Source organism: Liolophura sinensis, chromosome 10 (assembly GCF_032854445.1).
Source record: "Liolophura sinensis isolate JHLJ2023 chromosome 10, CUHK_Ljap_v2, whole genome shotgun sequence".
In the NCBI taxonomy this organism is placed as follows: domain Eukaryota; kingdom Metazoa; phylum Mollusca; class Polyplacophora; order Chitonida; family Chitonidae; genus Liolophura; species Liolophura sinensis.
In genome coordinates this window covers 19,889,861-19,910,988 of record NC_088304.1, presented here as the reverse complement: position 1 = coordinate 19,910,988, position 21,128 = coordinate 19,889,861, and the positions used below count along the sequence as shown (strand labels likewise).

At 39.5% G+C, this 21,128-nt stretch overlaps 1 protein-coding gene across 1 annotated transcript; it reads right to left on the bottom strand.

Annotated features, from left to right (window-relative positions):
* Positions 1 to 261: 261 nt before the first annotated feature.
* On the bottom strand, positions 262 to 21,052 carry LOC135476186 (NAD(+) hydrolase SARM1-like). The gene is given in 10 exon segments (XM_064756119.1): positions 262 to 726; positions 1,148 to 1,269; positions 2,552 to 2,683; positions 2,685 to 2,742; positions 3,395 to 3,512; positions 4,013 to 4,248; positions 4,805 to 4,929; positions 10,414 to 10,590; positions 13,358 to 14,907; positions 20,881 to 21,052. Coding segments are annotated over 9 exon segments (2,682 nt in total). The 5' UTR covers positions 14,888 to 14,907; positions 20,881 to 21,052; the 3' UTR covers positions 262 to 542.
* Positions 21,053 to 21,128: the final 76 nt, after the last annotated feature.

Sequence of the window (21,128 nt, the reverse complement as noted above, 5' to 3'; positions counted from 1 at the left end):
ATACAAAGAAATGGAAACTCGCTTCAATGGAGACAATGGACATGTGGTTTACAAATCAGGAGGGCTGCATATGTATCGGTATATGTCGGTCTAAGCGCTTGGAAGGTCCTACCACAAAAGAGACGTAGGGAAAATGGCCAGCAACGCAGTGGGACTTTTACCATACCTCAATCTGACCAGGAAGCTAGGCACAGTGGTCATAAATGTCAAGCAAACAAACAACACAAAAAAAATGCCATGTTTACCCCATAAAGGGGAAACCCAAACATTACTGGAAACCCAAACAATCATATTATGGAAGGTCAAGACAAAATAATATATGTATCTTCAACCTTATATAAAGGTTTCAAATTGAAAGTAAATTATTGCTGTGGGTGGGGGTGGGGGTGGGTGGAGATGGGGGTTCCGAGACCTAATATACATTTATAAACCATTTCGTCTTTCCAAAATAAAGCTACATGCAATAACACTTGTATATGTATGAAATTTGTTTTACTTCAGCATATTATCACAATTCGTAACTTCACCTAAGGTAACATGTTTTATGATGATGTGTTATTGGGACATGCGTTTTCCATCGGCTTGGAGGGCATTCCGTGGGAACTGTCTCCGTACGACGGCGCCTGCGTCATTATCTGAGGGGACAAGGCATTGACGCTATCGTAATCCCCTCGCAGAAAAGACTCCAGTTTATCCACACAGGCATCCTGATAATCATGGATCCATCTGAAAACAAAAAAAAAACAAATGACACATCTTAATTTACTGACTTTTTATGTAACTGGCGTTTTATGCGATACTCAAGAATACTTCATTTAAAAGATGATATCAAAGGGGAAGCCAGCATGAACTGGATTTGAACCCATAGCAACCAAATTTGTAAGAACTCTAAGTCATTGTACTCATAATTTTATTAACCTGATAGATTAGTTCTACATAGTCATATGTCATTACAAGGTGACCAAGCTTGTACTACTTCTTACCACTTCTGTAAAAGTTCATAAGTAATTTGTCAAAGGTTGGTGGTTTACACTACCCACTCTGGTTTTCTGCAACGCTCAAAACTTGCCACAATCAAGTGGGTGAAAATTACCTTTTTCTGGCATTAAACACCAATCCAAATGAACAACTAAAGTGAAAATCTTACCTGATTGCATTGAAAGAGCATATAGATCGTATATCCTCAGGCAGAGATTCCGCAGGGGGGAAATGGAAGTCAGAGTAAAGAGGGACAATGTTACAACCTCCATCTAGGGCAGCTGCCACCTCCTGTAAGGGGAGATAACCACAGTCAGACAGGCTACACAGCTAATACATAACAACTTATAAAACCACCAACAAATCAGCTTACAACAGTCTACAACTGTGGATAAAATGCAAGAAGATCACACCTTCATCTTTTGTAAACTGATACCTTTACACTGGTGGATTTATTGATTTAACTGGTGTTTCATGCCATATACAAGAATATTTCACTTAGCGGTAGGAGGAAAATGGAAACCTACCACCATCCACAGGTTGCTGACAGACCTTCCCACATAGGGAAAGCCAGCGAGTGGATCTCCGCAGTTTCATTTGTGAGAGGCCCCTGGGTCACTAGGCTGTACTAGCATGCTAACCACTGGGCAAAAGAGGAACCTTATACCAGAGGAAGCCAGAGAATATCTTTGCTCTACTGAAAATGCATATATTCGTATGTCCTTTGGAGATATATGTGCATTAGAAGGTAAGAAACTTTGAGTGAAGACTGGGTGCACAAGGTCGTAGATGTGATTGGGCATTATTAGGTGAAAATCCATAGAAAAGTTTGCAAACAGTGAACATCCATCATATCTGGGGACAAGAAGTATTTGCCATTCATGGTTGGACTTAATACTTACGGCTAAATCTATAAAGCCAAACTAACTCTGTTCAATAAGGCCTTTTTCATGAAAACATTTTTAGAATAAAATCTTTGAGTTGCAAAGTGAGATCTAAACCAATGTTATCACTGCATGAACTTGTGTATATTTACATACCCAAATTCCTCAACCTGTTCACACTTGACAGAGAAACCCTCATTGGAATTTGTGCACATTTTTCAATTGATTAGAGACAAAACAACATGAGTTGGTCAATTTCCAAGCTTCACAAAAAGTATAATTTTCAGTCTGCACAGAATAATGCCCTTGAAATATTTATTTATTTATTTGTTTGGTGTTTTACGTCGTACTCAAGAATATTTCACTTATACGACAGCGGCCAGCGTTATGGTGGGTGAACCCATGACCATCCGCAGGTTGCTGACAGACCTTCCCACGTACGGCCGGAGAGGAAGCCAGCATGAGCTGGACTTGAACTCACAGCAACCGCATTGGTGAGGACACTGCTGGGTCAACACTGCAGTAGCGAGCTAACCAACTGAGCCCCACCCCCCAACCCTCTCCCTTGAAATATGCTTGAATAACAACGTACAACGCGTAAATAAGACCTTAGGGTCACAGTAGTACAGGAGTTCTATCAGGCTCTCCTGTATATACCTGAGAGTATAGAAATGAGAGGGTCTCCTAACCTTGTGCACCCAGTCTTTACAGTCCTCGTCTCCGACACAGCGGTCCAGGGCATTCGGTGTGAGGACCAGGATGAAGTGTTTGGCAGATCTCACCCATTTCAACAGCCCCTCATCAAATTTACCAGCCCTCAGGGCGTTCTATGTCAAGAAATACTGAAAAGCCTCGTAACTGTAAGTGCACCTTCAGTAAGCTGCGAAAACAAGAAATACTTAGAGAGGTCACACAACACAGATCCCATGCTAAATGCATGTATGCAAAAAGGTAGGCATGAAGTAAGCTGCTTTTCACAATTAATCTGAGGGACCACAAAATGAGCCTGTACAACAAAATTTACCAACACCAGCTTGAGTTTAAGCCACGAGAGTATATGAATGCCTATTCTGACTAAACTAACAAAGTAGAGACAAAATAAGAAATCAGACATTCTGGCTGAATTTATCAACAGTGGACCATATTGTTTGGAGAAGTTATTGCATGTGAAAAGCTGGAAATTAGACACCTTGTTTTGAAATTATGGCTGAATTTATAAGCAAGGGACAAACAATATTTTTTGCTGTGGTTATTACACAGAAACCAAAGGCCAATTAGAAACAATCATTACACATTCAACATCTAACTGGGTTTCAAAGTCAACCTCAGATTAACAAACTGAACCAGGCAGATTTTTTGTACCAAAGTCAAAAAGGTTACTTCTGCGACTAGACTAAAATAAAATTCCCCCGGCCAGGAGGTAGATACAGCTTATATATCAACCTGTTAGGTAGAGTTACAGCGCACAAACTAGCGCATGCACCTCAGGAGCCCATACATGTACACACGGATAACTGAGTTTCACACAATACCTGGCTAGCTGAGACCCATTGGAGCGTCTGTAGCTGATGAAGACGTCTATACATTTCTGGATGGTGCTCTCCCCTTCTGGGTCACAGGAGTAACTGGGGAAAACTGGTGATGTTAGACCTAGATAGAATTAGTGAGAAGTGAACTTTCTGTGCAAACACTCTCCAAAGCACACCCATTCACACAACGACAGTGTATATAATATAAATATATTACCATAAGCTGTCAACGTTAGCATGTGTATTATTGGCAGATGGTTTTAAACAGGCACTCTAAACAAACTAAGAACCAGTAAGTTTCTCCCTATATTTATATATTACACCGTGAAAATGTTTCAAACTGAAGAAAAGTTTCATACATAAAAAGATTACACAGATCATGTAATTCATGATACCATAAACAAAGTTTACAAGGAAATTCTCACTTCAAAGTGAAGAATTGCCATCAAACACGCATCCAAGGGACTATACTCCTCAATGATCACGCATGATTCCAAAGTAATATATTCTTAGAATTACCTCCCTTGATAAAGCTCGGCCTGCCTCACTGAAGCACTTGTACAGAACAATTGACAAACAGAGGGTCAGTTTTTATGCTATATTTTCTCCCCAGATTCTCACCCCGAATACTGTCCATGATTTTTCTGCGGTGGATTCCGTTCTTGATTTGACAGTCTTCCCGGAGATTCTCATCTGTAAGCCAGCGTAAATGATCCCGATCTACACCACTCTGTAGCATCTGATACGTGTAGATGGAAAACTCTTTATCTACACTGATCAACCAATCATCAAGCTTTGTTTGATCACATGATGCGTAGCTGGCTGTAATTTTTAAATCCATAAGTTCCCGTAGAAATCTGAAAATGAGATAAATTTTCTTTTGTAAAACAATGTTTTATCCATAAATATTAAATGTAAATATATGTAAAATATAAATTTTCTCAAACTATTGAAATTTATACAGTATACAGGTGACATTTTCATTTCAATCCATATGATACACACTAGAGTATTGTATATTGGTATTAAATGCTACTCCATTGACCTAAAGTATACATGGACTCGTCTCCTTCAAAAAGACTTCCAAATAACATGAAGGCATAATGATGAAAATAAGAATGAATTACATGGAATTTTACCCGTTAGCATCATTTCCTTACTTTGCATCTTGAAATTAATTTACTTTTCAAGAAATACTTATATTTTACATAAAATTTAACACTTTTCTTAGTTAAAATCATTGTCCCTACAACAAAAATTTAAACAGATGGACAGACAACCAGACAGACGATCAGGGCCATGACAATACTCCTTAACCCTAAGGGCTGAGAAGGAAAAAAAAACAAAAAAAACCCCATTGCATCCTTGGTAAGAGAACTGGTAGCTCCGAGGCCGTTTATGACTAAGCCTTACCGTTTCCTGGTGATACTTTTGACCATTCCAACACTGTCCTTGAGATCCATGTCTGTCATCAGGAGGAGAAGGTCACCATCAACGTGGCAGTCCTGGAACTCGTCTGCGAACTCCTCAAACCCAACCTTCAAGTAACAACACAGATGTTTCAGTTTATTTACTCGCTTGCTGCTTTACCTTATTATAAATGTAGATTGACACATTACTTGTACATGTGTTTAAAAATGCTACACATGTACAATGGTGGCCACAAAAATGCTGCACCATGTCAAAACAGTGACAGTCATCTTGCAACAAAGCCACTCTTTATAATGGGGTTCACCAGACCTGTTTAAGGGAAAGCAAATCTTTTAATGACCTCAACAGAAACAAGTGAGCTCTTTACTTGATAACATGGTGGTGCCTCACGGTGCCTCACATTTTCTCACAGTGCGTGGTTTTCAACTGCAATATTTCAGTGATGCAACATCGTAAAATAAAAAGGTACGTTTTTTGGATTTTATGTGAGATACATGTACCTTTGTGGAAAGTTGGTGAGCTCTACAATGGCAGCAGAATATCAGACTGATCACATGGTGGGACTGTAAGTACTATATCTGTATGTGGTTGTATTAAGTGTGCATTTAGATTCAAATCAATCAGAGCTGTCAACAGACAGACAGAACTGAGCCAAACAGATTCACCCTACACATTTATCATGTGCGCATATACAGCACTGTAAAATATGTCCATGTCTATAACTCACAAAAAAACAACATTCACATTCAGAACTTATTTATAAAATTATTACATGTTTGCTGCCAGTTCTTCTTTCCTTTTTTCCACACTTTCATGGATTTTTAACATTAGGTCTGTCAGCAACCTGCGGATGGTCACAGGATTCCACAAGTTTCTGCCCAGTTTCGCGGTCATTTATGAAAATATTCTTCAGTGCAGCAAAAAATACCAATCAAATAAATGAACAAATAAACCAATCAAATAAATGAATCAAACTAATCTTAATAGGATAATTTGCTGATAATATTGCAAGGGAGGTAAGCAAGCAAAGTCAGCCAGGAGAGAATGTGTCCTGTAAACAGACACTGAACGGCAGCATGTCAACAGGATATTGCTTCTATGCAGAAAATCTGAAAGTCATTAGTACATGTTAGCCCTGGAGGGGGCTGTCCATGATAATGCGGGCACCAGCAAAAATAGTCATCCAGAACCACTACATGTGTGTAAATTTATCAACAATTTCAGAAAATATTATCTTTAATGTGCTGTTTGGTTTTCTTCTCAGTTGGTGTCACTTTGAATATTATTCCAGTACACGTTCTTCTAGGACATCAATAATCCACATGCTACAGCTAATGTAAATGTATAAATAAATGTATATATAAGACTGACAATGCCAGACAACTGGTTAAATTCTGCAAGACAAGAGCTTATATAAGGTCACACAATAATTCCCTGCAACACACACACGTTCCACTCAAACACATGCACCGGTACAAGCTATCCAATTAAGACCACACGATTATATGTAAAATCTGCCACACTAACAGCCTGAACCTGATATATTCATACATGTACCTATTAAGTATATACTTTCAGCCCTGAGTTTCCGCACAAAACAATATTAATTTATTTATTGTATTCACGTGTAATGTAATATACAAGAAATTTGGACTCATACTATATGTGACAATTGTCAGGTTTACTACAGAGAGCCTGGACAAAACCACCTTCATGTGCCAGGTACCTGAGAACGCCCCAAACTTAAAGGTATCATGTGAGCAGTTGTGATGCTCTGGCGCTTGCAGCTACGCACATGCAACACTTGTAACATACATAACATATAGGAGTCAGCAATGATGTGGCTGCCCTGAAATGTCTTACACCATTAAGAGATCACTGTGTCGGCAGTGATGTGGCTGTCCTGAAGTGTCTTACACCATTAAGAGATCATTGTGTCGGCAGCGATGTGGCTGTCCTGAAGTGTCCTACACCATTAAGAGATCACTGTGTCGGCAGTGATGTGACTGCCCTGAAGCGTCTTACACCATTAAGAGATCACTGTGTCGGCAGTGGTGTGGCTGTCCTGAAGTGTCTTACACCATTAAGAGATCACTGTGTCGGCAGTGGTGTGGCTGTGCCACAGTGTCCTACACCATTAAGAAATCACCATGTTGGCAGTGATGTGGCTGCCCTGAAGTGTCTTACACCATTAAGAGATGACTGTGTCGGCAGTGGTGTGGCTGTCCTGAAGTGTCTTACACCATTCAGAAATCACCATGTTGGCAGTGATGTGGCTGCCCTGAAGTGTCTTACACCATTAAGAGATGACTGTGTCGGCAGTGGTGTGGCTGCCATGAAGTGTCTTACACCATTAAGAGATCACTGTGTCGGCAGTGGTGTGGCCGTGCCGCAGTGTCTTACACCATTAAGAAATCACCATGTTGGCAGTGATGTGGCTGCCCTGAAGTGTCTTACACCACTAAGAGATCACTGTGTCCGCAGTGATGTGGCTGCCCCAAAGTGTCTTGCACCATTAAGAGATCACTGTGAGTCTAGATCAATTCACTCATCCTCAGTATACTTTGTACATGTACATCTTGTTGTTAGGGTAGCATTTTACACGTATAATCTGATTCTAATTAGACACATGTACCAGCATACGAAACATGTGGTTTAATAACTATACTTCAATATAGTTGTACATGTATACAAACTCAGCACAGAAACTCATGCAAATATAGAATTCATTGTATTCATATTTAAACAGAACTTGGAACCAGAATTAAGCAGGAAAACGAAGCCTGTTAATGATGAGCAGAGTATGACTACACAAAGATACAGAGAAAAGAACAGCCAATGAAACTGAAGAAAACGAGGGATGCAAATGAAAACATACAGCACATGTAAGATGTAGCCGGACACTTCTTGGTACATGGTGTGAGAGCTTGCTTGCATTCTCTGCTAAGAACAATCAAGAAAGGATCTTATCCAAGCACTGCATTTAGCTGACTTGACAGATTGAATGGTTGCTCTAAAATCACGTGGTGTTCCCAAATTAGTTTGTTATGTTAAGGTACATTCCTCAACCTTTTCACATAAGCAAGAGCAAACTTTCAGTGTAATTTATAAACATTTTAAGTCGACTTTGGAGAAACAAATACATTGGTTGGATTGCTCAGTGTAAGAGCTCCACAATAAGTGTAATTTTGTCAATCAACCTCAGAATGACGTCTTTGAACAGAATTGTCTTGGAGGTATTATGATACTATGGGTGAAAATGATCAGGCTGACTGGTAATTCACTTATCACTTTGAGAAATGTGACATTGGACATTTTTTCGTTGTAAAAGCAAAACAGTGCCTGTGTCTCAACTTATTATTAATACTGATACCTCTTCTGGTCATCGCCTCAGGGTGGGAAGTCCTCACAGTTACCTCCCTTTGATGTAATAATACACCAGGAACAGGGAATAGTTATCTCCCCTATTTCTTTCTTTATAACTTACATGTACTAAATTCACACATTAGGATAGACATACTAGATGATTTTCTTTTTTCTTTTTAATTACCCAGTGAAAAAACTGAAAACTAATAAATTTACACTTTATGGTTGGATGATTTCTTCTGTGCCAAAATTCTGATGTGGTCATCAGGCTGACAATTTGGATATTTTAAACATTCTGACCTTCTCCAAGAAACATACATGTATCACACTACCCTAATTATAACAAAAATCTCCCTAAAACTTATCCACTGTGGCAAAAATCAATGCCACAGAAGAAATAATTGATTACCTGATTATCTTTGTTTTACTAGTATTTGAAACTGTTCCTATCCATGCTGTGCACATCCATTAGATTCAAAATTAGAGGTTTACACTTCAAAAATTATGGAACATTGTATTCATCTTCCCTTTGAAGTTTTGCATTCAGTGTAGGTATCCATATGCAATAATTACATTTTATTTATCATTCAACTTATTTTGCAATCTTTCTTCTCGTTTACATCCTTTGGACTATTGACCTTCATTGTAAAATTTGCCACAAGCATGAAGCTTGCATTCAATCTGTCAGTCTAAAATATCATATGACAAGATCTCTGAATCTTGCCAACATTCCAACACTTTATGGAAAGAGATACTTGCAGGGGAGGAAAATTCATGTCTTCAAAAAGGGAAAGTAGACACTGAAGACTGAATAACAGCAAATTCATGGCTACATACTGGGGGAGCAAATGAATATATTAAACAAGTGAAGCGAGTGCCAAACAGCCAGACTTGTGTGCTCCATGGCAGGCTAAACAAGCAATCCCATTCACAAATACTGGAGATGAATAAATGATACATGTACCAGTCACTTACCAAGAACTGTCATCAAAAAGGGCCCATATGAAAGAGACAAACAGCCACAAATGCAAAATTTCACATTCCCTAATTTTGCAATGATAAGAATAGGATGTATACACATATACGGCGTCTTTTCAATATGTATCAACAATAAACAGAAACGCAGATCAATATAAAGATGAATTCTCAAAATGGTGAAAAGCAAGAGCAACGGTCCATGCCCACTCAATATTGCAAATGTCTGAAAACATAGGCCAAGTTACGAAGAATTACACAGTACAAAGTGGACCAGCAAGAATTTTATGTTATCCTCAGTGAAACTACATATACTCCTCACAGTGCATGTGGAGCTCTCTACGATTGCTTTACACCACTGCCACTATTAGACAGCTTGACCTTTGAGGCCTGTTTGGCACATGTAGGCTTGTTTAGGCTCAGCCTCCTTGACATGTAGGCTTGTTTAGGCTCAGCCTCCTTGACATGTAGGCTTGTTTAGGCTCAGCCTCCTTGACATGTCGGCTTGTTTAGGCTCAGCCTCCTTAACATGTAGGCTTGTTTAGGCTCAGCCTCCTTGGTCTCCTCGCGCGGAACTATTTAATAAGCATTCATCTTTAAATATGGTTCAGGTGTCCTTTAGAATCACCTTATGAATCCTTAAGATAAAGAAAATATATGTATATAATGTAATATTAGAAACAGAGGTTGAGTCAGAGTTTTAGTGGTTTCTGACTTCACTTCCTGCCTCATCACCATGACCCCAGTGACCTGGGCATTGTTCAAGATTTTAGTACCAAAATTTGCTGTTGGTGATGTTGGTAAAGCAAAAGTAGAGAGCGACACTGTATGGAGTATGGAAACCACCGTTTCTTCCCACCTGACCTTCATTAAAAACATGTTCATTGCAGGTAACCTGACAACCCTCCTAAAAAAATAAAAGAAATCCCCACAGAAAGAACTTGATTTTTTCTGATAGGGTTGACTTACCTTTTTTTTAATGATGATTTTAATGATTTTTTCTCATAACTTTCTTTGTACACGTAAATGTTGTGCTCTTAATTTGTACAACATCTATATGTGATTTTGAATGGAAAGTTATGAAAAAAATGCTAAGGACATTTTGTGAAAAGGGCTTCCAGGGTCTACCCACAACACACCACGTCACCCCCCCCCACCTCTGCCCCCCCAACCACCCTGCTCCCTCGCCCACCTCTGCTCCCCCCCACCCCATACATCACAGATACATCACTGAATGTACATGTACCCACCTGGGATACCCAATAGACCACATCATCCACTGTCCACACGGGCACCTGCTGCTTCAGCTGATGGGGCACTCGCTCCCCGATAATCTGAAGAGCCTCCGCTGCCAGCTTGGACGCAGTTTCATTAGGACTGCTGGCCAACTTCTTCAATGGTTCTATTGCTCCTATATCATAAAATATCTGCAAAAACAGTTCAAGCAAGTGGTTTTTAAAATACATGTTGACATGTATACATGTGAGCTTTCAGTGCTGTAATTATCAAACATGAATGTTAGTCTAACAGTCATTCAGAATCAGCTACAGGATGTCATCAAACATTGCACACCTGGGCTAGACAAAATGGTTTATACACACGTACATGAACAAGTACAGGAATACAATATATATTATACTGTACATACATGTACATGTACAGGAATACAATACACATTATACTGTACATACAAGTACAGGAATACAATATACATTATACCGTACATACATGTACATGTACAGGAATACAATATACATTATACCGTACATACATGTTCATGTACAGGAATACAATACACATTATACTGTACATACATACATGACCATGTACAGGAATACAATATACATTATACTGTACATACATACATGACCATGTACAGGAATACAATATACATTATACTGTACATACATACATGACCATGTACAGGAATACAATATACATTATACTGTACATACATGTACATGTACAGGAATACAATATACATTATACTGTACATACATACATGACCATGTACAGGAATACAATATACATTATACTGTACATACATACATGTACAGGAATACAATACACATTATACTGTACATACATGTACATGTACAGGAATACAATATACATTAAACTGTACATACATGTACAGGAATACAATACACATTATACTGTACATACATACATGACCATGTACAGGAATACAATATACATTATACTGTACATACATGTACATGTACAGGAATACAATATATATTTTACTGTACATACATGTACATGACCATGTACCGGAATACAATATACATTATACTGTACATACATGTACATGTACAGGAATACAATATACATTATACTGTACATACATACATGACCATGTACAGGAATACAATATACATTATACTGTACATACATGTACATGTACAGGAATACAATATACATTATACTGTACATACATGTACACGTACAGGAATACAATATACATTATACTGTACATACATACATGTACATATACGGGTATATACATGTATATTTGTACACACTGTATATCCAACATGTAGATGCACCTCCAAAGAATTTAAAATATATACCTGTACATGTATACTCCATGAATGTTACTTCAGACTAATTGCTACACTGTTCAAATACACTTCACATGTACACGTACCTGTACATGTACTGCATGTGTACTGTATGTGTCCAATATGTACACATACATGTACATGTATCTACTCAGTACGTGTACATGTTGGCTGTGTACAGTGTACAGATGTACAACACTCTCTTGTGCAACACAAATGTCCAACCAAACCTTCATCACAGAGTATCCCATTTCCGCAGTAGCCTACAAACTGAACAATTGTGCGTGCGCTGTAGTTTGTGCAGCATCAATGTTTATGATTCACTACTTCATGATTGACAGGTTTATGTATACCCATGTCCACCATCAAAATGTCAAGCTGTGCATATAACTGCATTTGGTGGAAGCTAAATTAGATGTTTACATTATCTATTGTGGCACATGCATGTAAATCGGGAAACAAAGTTTAGAATTTCTATGGCTGCAGAGGTGCAATGTTTTGATCCAGAATTTGTACTTCAAACTTGATATCACAATATAATAATCTGAATAACAGAAAGATTTTTTAACCATGGTACATACACATAAACTGGATGTGCATGCACACGCATTTACATACAAGCACATGTACATGTAATAAATGGTTTGCATGTTATGAAAATGCTGTCCTCTGCGATGTGACAATCCTGTTCTACAAATGACACTGGAACTCTTTCATTACTTCATTGGTGTCGAAGTGATGTATGAAGTCTAAAATTCCAGTCTACCCTTATTTTTTGAAACCTTCCACCCAGAGCTTCTCTATCTTTCCCATACTCGTGACATTTGAAACCAAAATGAGAAGTTACATGTGAGATTGGTTTGAATTATTTTGCACTATGAGTGTATGTGTCCACTGACTGCCCTGGTCACAACAAAATGTGCATGAACATGCATCTTTAAATCCATTAAAATGCATGTAAATTGCCTGATGTGTGATTAAAAGTACTTGTGGACATGTATATATTACACATGTTACTTGCACAGACATTCAACACTGGCAATCAGTGCTGTGCTTGGAATCCTAAAGCCGCTGTTGCTACGCTTTCATGAAGCTCTCAAAACAAATCCTGCCCTGATCAAACAATCAGGGCTTTCTCCAGCTGAATAGTTTGGGCACCCATTTGATTTGCCAAGATATCAGTTTCACCACATCTGTACATGTATAAGCAAATATACATGTACTGTGGATCAGCCCTGGACTGTTTTGTTTTTATATGTGTATCTGTGCTTGTTTGTACAGGTCCTGTACAGGCCCAGTACCAACAGGTAATTCCCAACAGATTCCAAAAGGTAATGTATTTCCAATACATCTTCATGTAAAAGTATACGCTGTGCTTTTTTTAAGGCACAACCAAACTGTCAGTCTTTCGGACAGTGTTTGGCCCAAGTATCTGAACTGTCTTTATTGTGTATACAAAGGAGAAAATACACAAATGAGGAAAGAGAAAGTAAGGAATACAAAATAAAAGGAAATTGCTTGCTTATTCCAGAGACAAAAATTTGGACATCCATACCATGTACCTGTTACTGGTTTCAAAATATATGTATGTAAAGCCGTGAATACTTCCTTGTGATATATCTTTACTCACATCTGTTTTATTCTGGTTAGCCTTGATTCCAGCCTCCATAGCAAAGTGGAAAGCAGCCAACGACTGAGCTTCCTCCCTCTTGCTGGACAGCACTGGTACCAGTCTGCGTAGCCAGGATTTGGAGCGTCCGTGCACATGGGAGCTGTCATAGTTCGCGAACTCAGAAGGTTTGTGAGACGAAATGAAGGGCAGAACCAGTTCCATGGTTCCTGACTTTAGCACTTCTGCCTCGATCTCTTTGTTTGTCACCAGAGTCGCAATCGCCAAACAGGCATAATATCTCACACTGTCGTCTTCTGAGAAGGCCAAGGGAAATAACCAATCCGGTACGTTCTGTTCGATCATCTCTAGCTGGTTTTCCCTGCCGCTGTAGATGGCTAAGTTAGCCAGCGAAATGGCGCAGTGTCGCAGCGTGGTGCAGTCGGACGTCCTGCACCAGTATAAGATCACATCCAAGCCACCCAGACGCAAAACATCACGACACGCCTCTCGTGAATGTTTAAACAGGCTCTCCAGTATTCCAGTGAGCGCCTGAGCCATCTCAGTGTCCTGTTTAAAGTGCACTGCCATGGTGACCACTCCCTTTAAGCCTACCTGCACCACATGGTGTCGATTCTCTGTCGTCATAATCTGATCGAGGAGAAACGCCGACATTTTCAAGAGATCACGATCTCGGCACTCATCCTTTTCGCTAGTCATGGAACAGTTCTTTATGATAATGTCCAGCCCGCCTTCAGTGCGAATCACATCACTTAGGCCATATGCCAGGTCGCGCCCGCACACAGGCGTCGCCCAAGCATTTTCTATCAGGTTCAGCATCTCTTTCATTGCTTCTTGCTGTGTCTTAGAGTCTGTCGTTTTAACCAACACTGTCACTTTTTGCCTCATCACAGCAGAAGAGGACTGCATCAGCGCTTTGAAATTGCTGCGTTTTTTCTGCGCCTGTTGCTCAAGGACAGAACTGTGTCCACCATGGGAGTACGTCACAGCAGCAGTGTAGTACGTTTTCTGACACTTCTCCTGAGACGACACTTTTGATGCCCCACCCAAGTTTTCTGTGCTTCCGCTACAGGAATCATTACTATCACTGGATAAACTGCGGTGAGAGCTTTTTATTTTTAACTCCTCCTTCTGCGGAATTGTCTCTAATGAAAACTTAACCCCAGAGGCCGATCCTTGGGCCATGTTTTCTCGGCGTATTTTAAGCCCAGCCTCTGGATCCTCTTCACCACTGGCCTTGGACAGGTCATAATAAACCTTGGAGGATTCTGAGACTCTCTTGATGTGACTCTCATGATGCACACGTGCATGGTGTGTGCTCTTTTGGCTTTGCACGCCTTCATTAAGCATGAAGCGAACTTCGCTACAGTCCTTGACCAATGAGGCGTCGGACTGTGACCTCTCTAAGGTCTTATAGGGGTCAAATTTGTTTCCAAGTGACTCCTCGTTGAGAACAGTTTCAGACAAGTTGCGACGAACGATTCCATCTTGGCCCTCAGAGGCTGACGAAGACGAGGAATCGTCAGACATGGCTGTCCCTTCTCAACACACTGAAACAGGGGATAATAACATGGCGATGAATACATACACAAAATGTCAAAATAGGCTGCTGTACTGATGGAAAAGATGACAGTGTTAGCTCACCTCCCCTCCAAGCCTCCCACCCACCTGTGACAAAAATGTTTTAAATGTAAAGCACATATAAACAAAAACTAGGCAAACCTCTCCATCAATAAGTGCCTGTATAAGCTTTTTATCTTGCAAGTTTGATTGTTTTACCAATATGCTGTGTGCACATATTTTGTGACATATTCAAAAAACACATTTATCAAAAACACTCCAAGTACTGAGATAAATATGCAGATACAAAAGCTGATATTATTAACAAAGAAAATCCCTGTGTCTTCATAGTACTATATATATATATATAGTATCAAATGCTATCAATGGTTTGCAGTTCCATACTCTGTGGGGGGCCTCCGTGGTTAGCGCGCTAGCCCAGCATAATGACCCAGGAGCCTCTCACCAATGTGGACGCTGTGAGTTCAAGTCCAGCTCATGCTGGCTTCCTCTCCGGCCATACGTGGGAAGGTCTGTCAGCAACCTGCGGATAGTCATGGGTTTCCCCCGGCCTGTGCTCGGTTTTCTCACCCCAGAATGATGGCCGCCGTCGTATAAGTGAAATATTGAGTACGGCGTAAAACACCAATCAAATAAATAAATAAATAAATTCATACCCTGTGCATACAATACATGTGCATGTATATCCTATACAGAGAAGATCACATCACCCAAATATACACATACCTTAATTCCTCAATATTTTCATATATGAAAGAGCAGTTTCCAGTGCAATTTATGCACGTTTTTAATTTGATTTTGGAGGCAAAACTATACTTGTTGGATTGGCCAATTACAGGGCTTCACAAAAAGTATCATTTTATCAGTCCACACAGAATAATGCCTTCAGAATAAGCTTGATTAAACACCTTACAATCATGTGAAAATGTTGAAGAATCACGGTACTGTATAAAAGAGCATGAAACATACTGCAAAACAAAAACGCTTCATCCCTGCATGTTCACTCATCACTGAACATGTAAAAGCATGTAGTCCACTGTATACACTCACATGATTTGGCTGTACAGGACAAATATTCACTCCGACCCAAATCTGATGATCACGCATAAAATATGACACACATGTAGTCAACCTGAAGCAGTGGTGATAACAGTACATGTACATGTACAGTGTGTCAGTGTACATGTACAGTGTGCCAGTGTACATGTACAGTGTGCCAGTGTACATGTACAGTGTGCCAGTGTAACTGTAACTATCTCACAACATGCACTTGTACTACATGTAAGCTGACGCAGTGAGACTTGAGATGTTTCCAGAGACTACCGGAAAGCACATCACATCAGCTGATGGAAGGAAGGGAGGAAGGAAACCAGCAAGATTTACTGAGTCTAACATTCTATATACCCGAATACTGAGTGACCCAGTTACCAAGGATACATATAACTTGTTACACCCACAGGCACAGGTAACAGCACACGTCTGTTTAGCCCGCTAAGGTCATCATGGTTATTCTAAAACATGCTGCACAACAAATTACAATAGGGTCACATGACTCACCAACAGCTCTTCATACTTTCACACTGACTGTACTACGTGTACCTGACTACCCCAGCAACAGGGCAGGGTAGGGCGGAATCCATTGGTAATATTAGCTACAATCACATGCATACCTGTCAGGAAAACACTGTGTATCATTACTGTATGTACACAAATGTACACATATGTACAAACTAATATTACATTTACCATAGCAGAGCACTGTGACAATACTGAGGTATAACTGAATTTGTGAACAAGGGATACATTCCACAAAGCAATGCTGCACATGTACACACATGTTTGGCAAGTTGATTTCCATAGTAACATAGAAAGTAAGTCTTTAAATAGCATATGTTGTCATGGTAGTAACATTCAACTTGGGGTACAGATATTTAGTGAAACAGGGTCTAGAATTTACTGCATATGTGGACTGCCCTAAATATTCTGCTTAATTTTTTTGCCACATCAGCAATAATTCAGCGATAACCATTTCACCTGATCATTGCTATCTGTATGATGCTTCTATTGTATTAAGTAAATGGATAAAATTATCATACATGTACATATCTACAATATAGCTTGATCGACTGCTGATAGCCTTGCTGGCTGAGTGCCTGAGGTGCTCTCCCTTAAGACGATGACCATAACTGATCATTCAAATGAAACTAATATTCTTGCTGTTTAAATGACTGATGAGGCTTTCTCTACCATCAGGTTTGATAGGTACATGTACATCACCCATAGCTACCAGTATATTTCATGATTTTTTTTTTTCCTATTTACATAAAAAACTGATGACTATCCTAAAAATGAAATCCATGTATTCTTGATTCAATATGAATAAATGATATAGAGCCACATGTATATGTGCCTACTGTGTACAGCTCTTAGTCAATACTCCCAGTACATGTGCGGTGTACCGCTGTATATTGGTCTAAAGACAAAAATAACAACTTCACCAGGTTATTAATAACTGGACGATGAATAAACCTGCTATGCCTCGATACCTACCCTCAGTCATATACATGTATATTACACGTATTTGTATGTATACTAAAACTATACACACATGCATATGTTATGTACATGTGCATGAAATTTCATGAAATGTGACTCAAATGATGCTTTCTGAAAATTTTAAGGTCTGTGAATGAAAAAATCTCTATGGAAACTTAACCGTTATTGGTACATGTAAGCCATCATATTTTTGTTCAAGTGGCTACAGTAGTTTTAAAACAACTTGATCAATTCGTTTGGGTATTTAACAGTTTGGGTATAATGACGAACATCCCAGTCTGTGCAGGAGAATATATTCTGATCAGAATCTATACTACAACTACATGTACATATTAACCAACAAATACAGACATTTGGTAACGTATCAGACCTCATACACATGATACAGGCTTAATTCACCCTAGGTTTAACACATGGTTGTTTTCTCATGTCTTGGGATATTAGCATTATCACCTAAAAGTATACTAAGATTATATATATATATATATATATATATATATATATATATATATATATATATATATATATATATATATACATATATATATATATATATATATATCAACATGTCTGTACAGGTACAGTACATAATGCATCACCTAGCCAAGTCTTCTTTGTACATATCCAAAATTCAAGCATGTACGTCTAATATTCATAAACACCAGCATTCTACTTTGGTATTTACTGGTACTGCAAACTAGTTCTGTACTAAAGCCTTTTGGTGATGTTGACAGACGGATAAGGCTTGATTATTTCAACTACTAGTACCCACACCATATGGCAATATTGTAATCATTCAATGAGCTAATTACAGCCATTCTTTATACGGCCCTGTCTCTGGGTCTGTCACTCCCACCGATTTATCTCTGATGAATGCACTTCACGGAGGGCATGGTCCAACTGCCGCACAGCTACAAACAGCCTGGCCACAGACTACACGTAGCTATCAATCAACACAAACATACAGATCTATATCATCTTGCCAGCGAGATGTTCAGCACATCCAAACTGAAGCAGTATGTGGTACATTGTCCTGATTGGTAAACAGAATAAACGCAGCATGATTAGTTAAACTGTGACAGATTACAAAGACCAGAGCTCTAGCTTCAGCCTATTAAATTAGAACACTGCATACGTACCTGAGTTTCATTATATGTCACTGTGCATCCAAAGAAGGCTGACCAAGACATAAGTTTCTCTGTGGTATATTCCAGTCAATCAGCCCTAAATTTATCTGACATAGTTTACATTACAATTATATATACATGTACGTGCAAAAAATTGACTGCTGCTCCATATATGTACATGTCACCAAAATATTCTTGACCCAGTGTCAAACCTCAATAAAATGTACATGTGAATGTAAGTAACGTAACTAATACAATACATCAACTGTACAATAAAGTATACATGTATATAATGTCTATGCGGTCGGAGTTCAAGTCCAGCTCATGCTGGCTTCCTCTCCGGCTGTATGTGGGAAGGTCTGCTAGCAACTTGCTGATGGTTGTGGGTTTTCCCCCGGTTTCCTCCCACCATAATGCTTGCCACCGTCATGTAAGTAAAATATTCTTGAGTATGGCGTAAAACACCATTCAAATAAATCAATACATAATGTCTGCATTATAAATATACCAGCACATGTAGATGTGAATGCTATTTGGGAGCAAGAAATTGGCCCTGTTGCCTCCCACTGAACTAGCCCAAGAACGGTTTGACACACAAGTTGGTCAAAGTATGGTCAGGTACCTTCATGTAACTGTGAAAGTGGCATTAGGGTGAGGTGGCATTAGGGAGAGGTGACATTATGGTGAGGTGGCATTATAGTCAGGTGGCATTAGGGTAAGGTGGCATTAGGGTGAGATGTCATTATGGGTGAAGCTCAATTTCTTCCACCCATAAAGCTGAGTGCCCCCACCAAGTGGACATACCCTTTACTAAGGACAGTCACAAGCTGACAAGTGTTACAGACAGCATCAGTGACAGTTCCATTATAAATGTAGGGTAAACATTGCAGATTTTGCTTGAATTACAAAACTGACACAAAGGTCACATAAACACAAGCCACTAGAAAGAATAACAGTCACCATACCTTGAATTTACAGCACGTCCTGCATCATGCGAATGCAGGAAAGACTCTTTTCACACAGCCCCACTCAGCCACATGTACATGTAGGTTAATGCATTCAAAATGAGGTCACCAGGACAGCAGAAAAATCCTTCCCATGCAGTGGTCTAAGTGCAGTGACCAATACTTTACAACAGACTGATGTTTTCCACTCACAATATGAAGCATTTTTTGAATAAGAAAGGCAGAATCCGGTTTCAACAAAAATTCTGTGAATATATTGGTCAACATACCTGTACTTCATGTACATTTTATGAACAGTACAGAGGCACACATCTGTGTTACTTTCATACATGTTACAATGTGTATATGGGTATATAACGTATACTGAAACTACAGATGTTTTTGACAGTTGGGGTCTCCGTGGCCTTGGGGGCCTCTCACCAATGCAGTCCCTGTGAGTTCAAGTCCAGCTCACACTGGCTTCCTCTCTGGACGTACGTGAGAAGATCTGCTAGCAACCTGCGGATACCCGTGGCTTCCCCCACTCTGCCCGGTTTCCTCCCACCGTAATTAACAGTTATATAGTGGACAGTGGATTGGACCATGCTGTACTGGTAGGCATATGATTCACGCATCCAGTGGCATGCATTGCTCAGCCTATCTTCACTACAGGTTAGGCATTATCAGATAGTACTAAAATGGATACCATGTACATCAGCATGTATATACATTGTATTGGTGGCACGCGTACGCCACATTAGTAGACGGACAATCTGACAGGCATGGTGGTATAACTTCATGTAAGCAAACATTGCCACTGGTGGGCTGATCACGTGGGGATGTACAAAGCGTCTGCAGACAAACAGTTTGCACCACATCAATTTCCAGAATCATCCTGGCATGAGACTCTGCTAGGACAGTAATAACATGGACCTGATCATCATATAACATGATTACTGATCAATGCCTGGAGCAGTCAGCATGAATTCAAAGTGTAAAGTGTACTGTACAGGTATAGGCTTCAGTACTATGATAAGAGATGATATAATAGAAAGATGTACGGCAAATAGGCTATATTGATCAATAGTATATCGTATGAAGGTAGCAACGGAGTTATTCACAAAGTGCCACTGTTTCGGCATCCATTCAGTCAAGGTCACCGTTGACGAGCAGTAGCTTCCAATCGTTACAAAGTAGACATATCAGTTTCCTGGCGCGCACTTCCACCTCCTAATCATGTCACCAGTAAATAGCTAATCGGCTCTGCATAATTAACATGACAAAAGGACTGTCGTGATCAACCATCAGAACTCACCAGCGATTAATTCCTGTTGCGTCATAAGGCTAAATTGGTAGACGCACGGACGGCTCCTCGTCTATTTTCTCCGACAGACTGACATTTTCTGACGTCGCCAGCTGCTTTCAGCCTCTGGGCGAGCGCATTTTGAAGGGGGTGTAAGCTAGAGGACAATATTATCTAACCACCAGAATTTCTCCTGCCAGTCTAAGTTAGAAAAAGGTATACTCCAGTGCTGAATTGTATGATTTTTCTTGATTTTATAC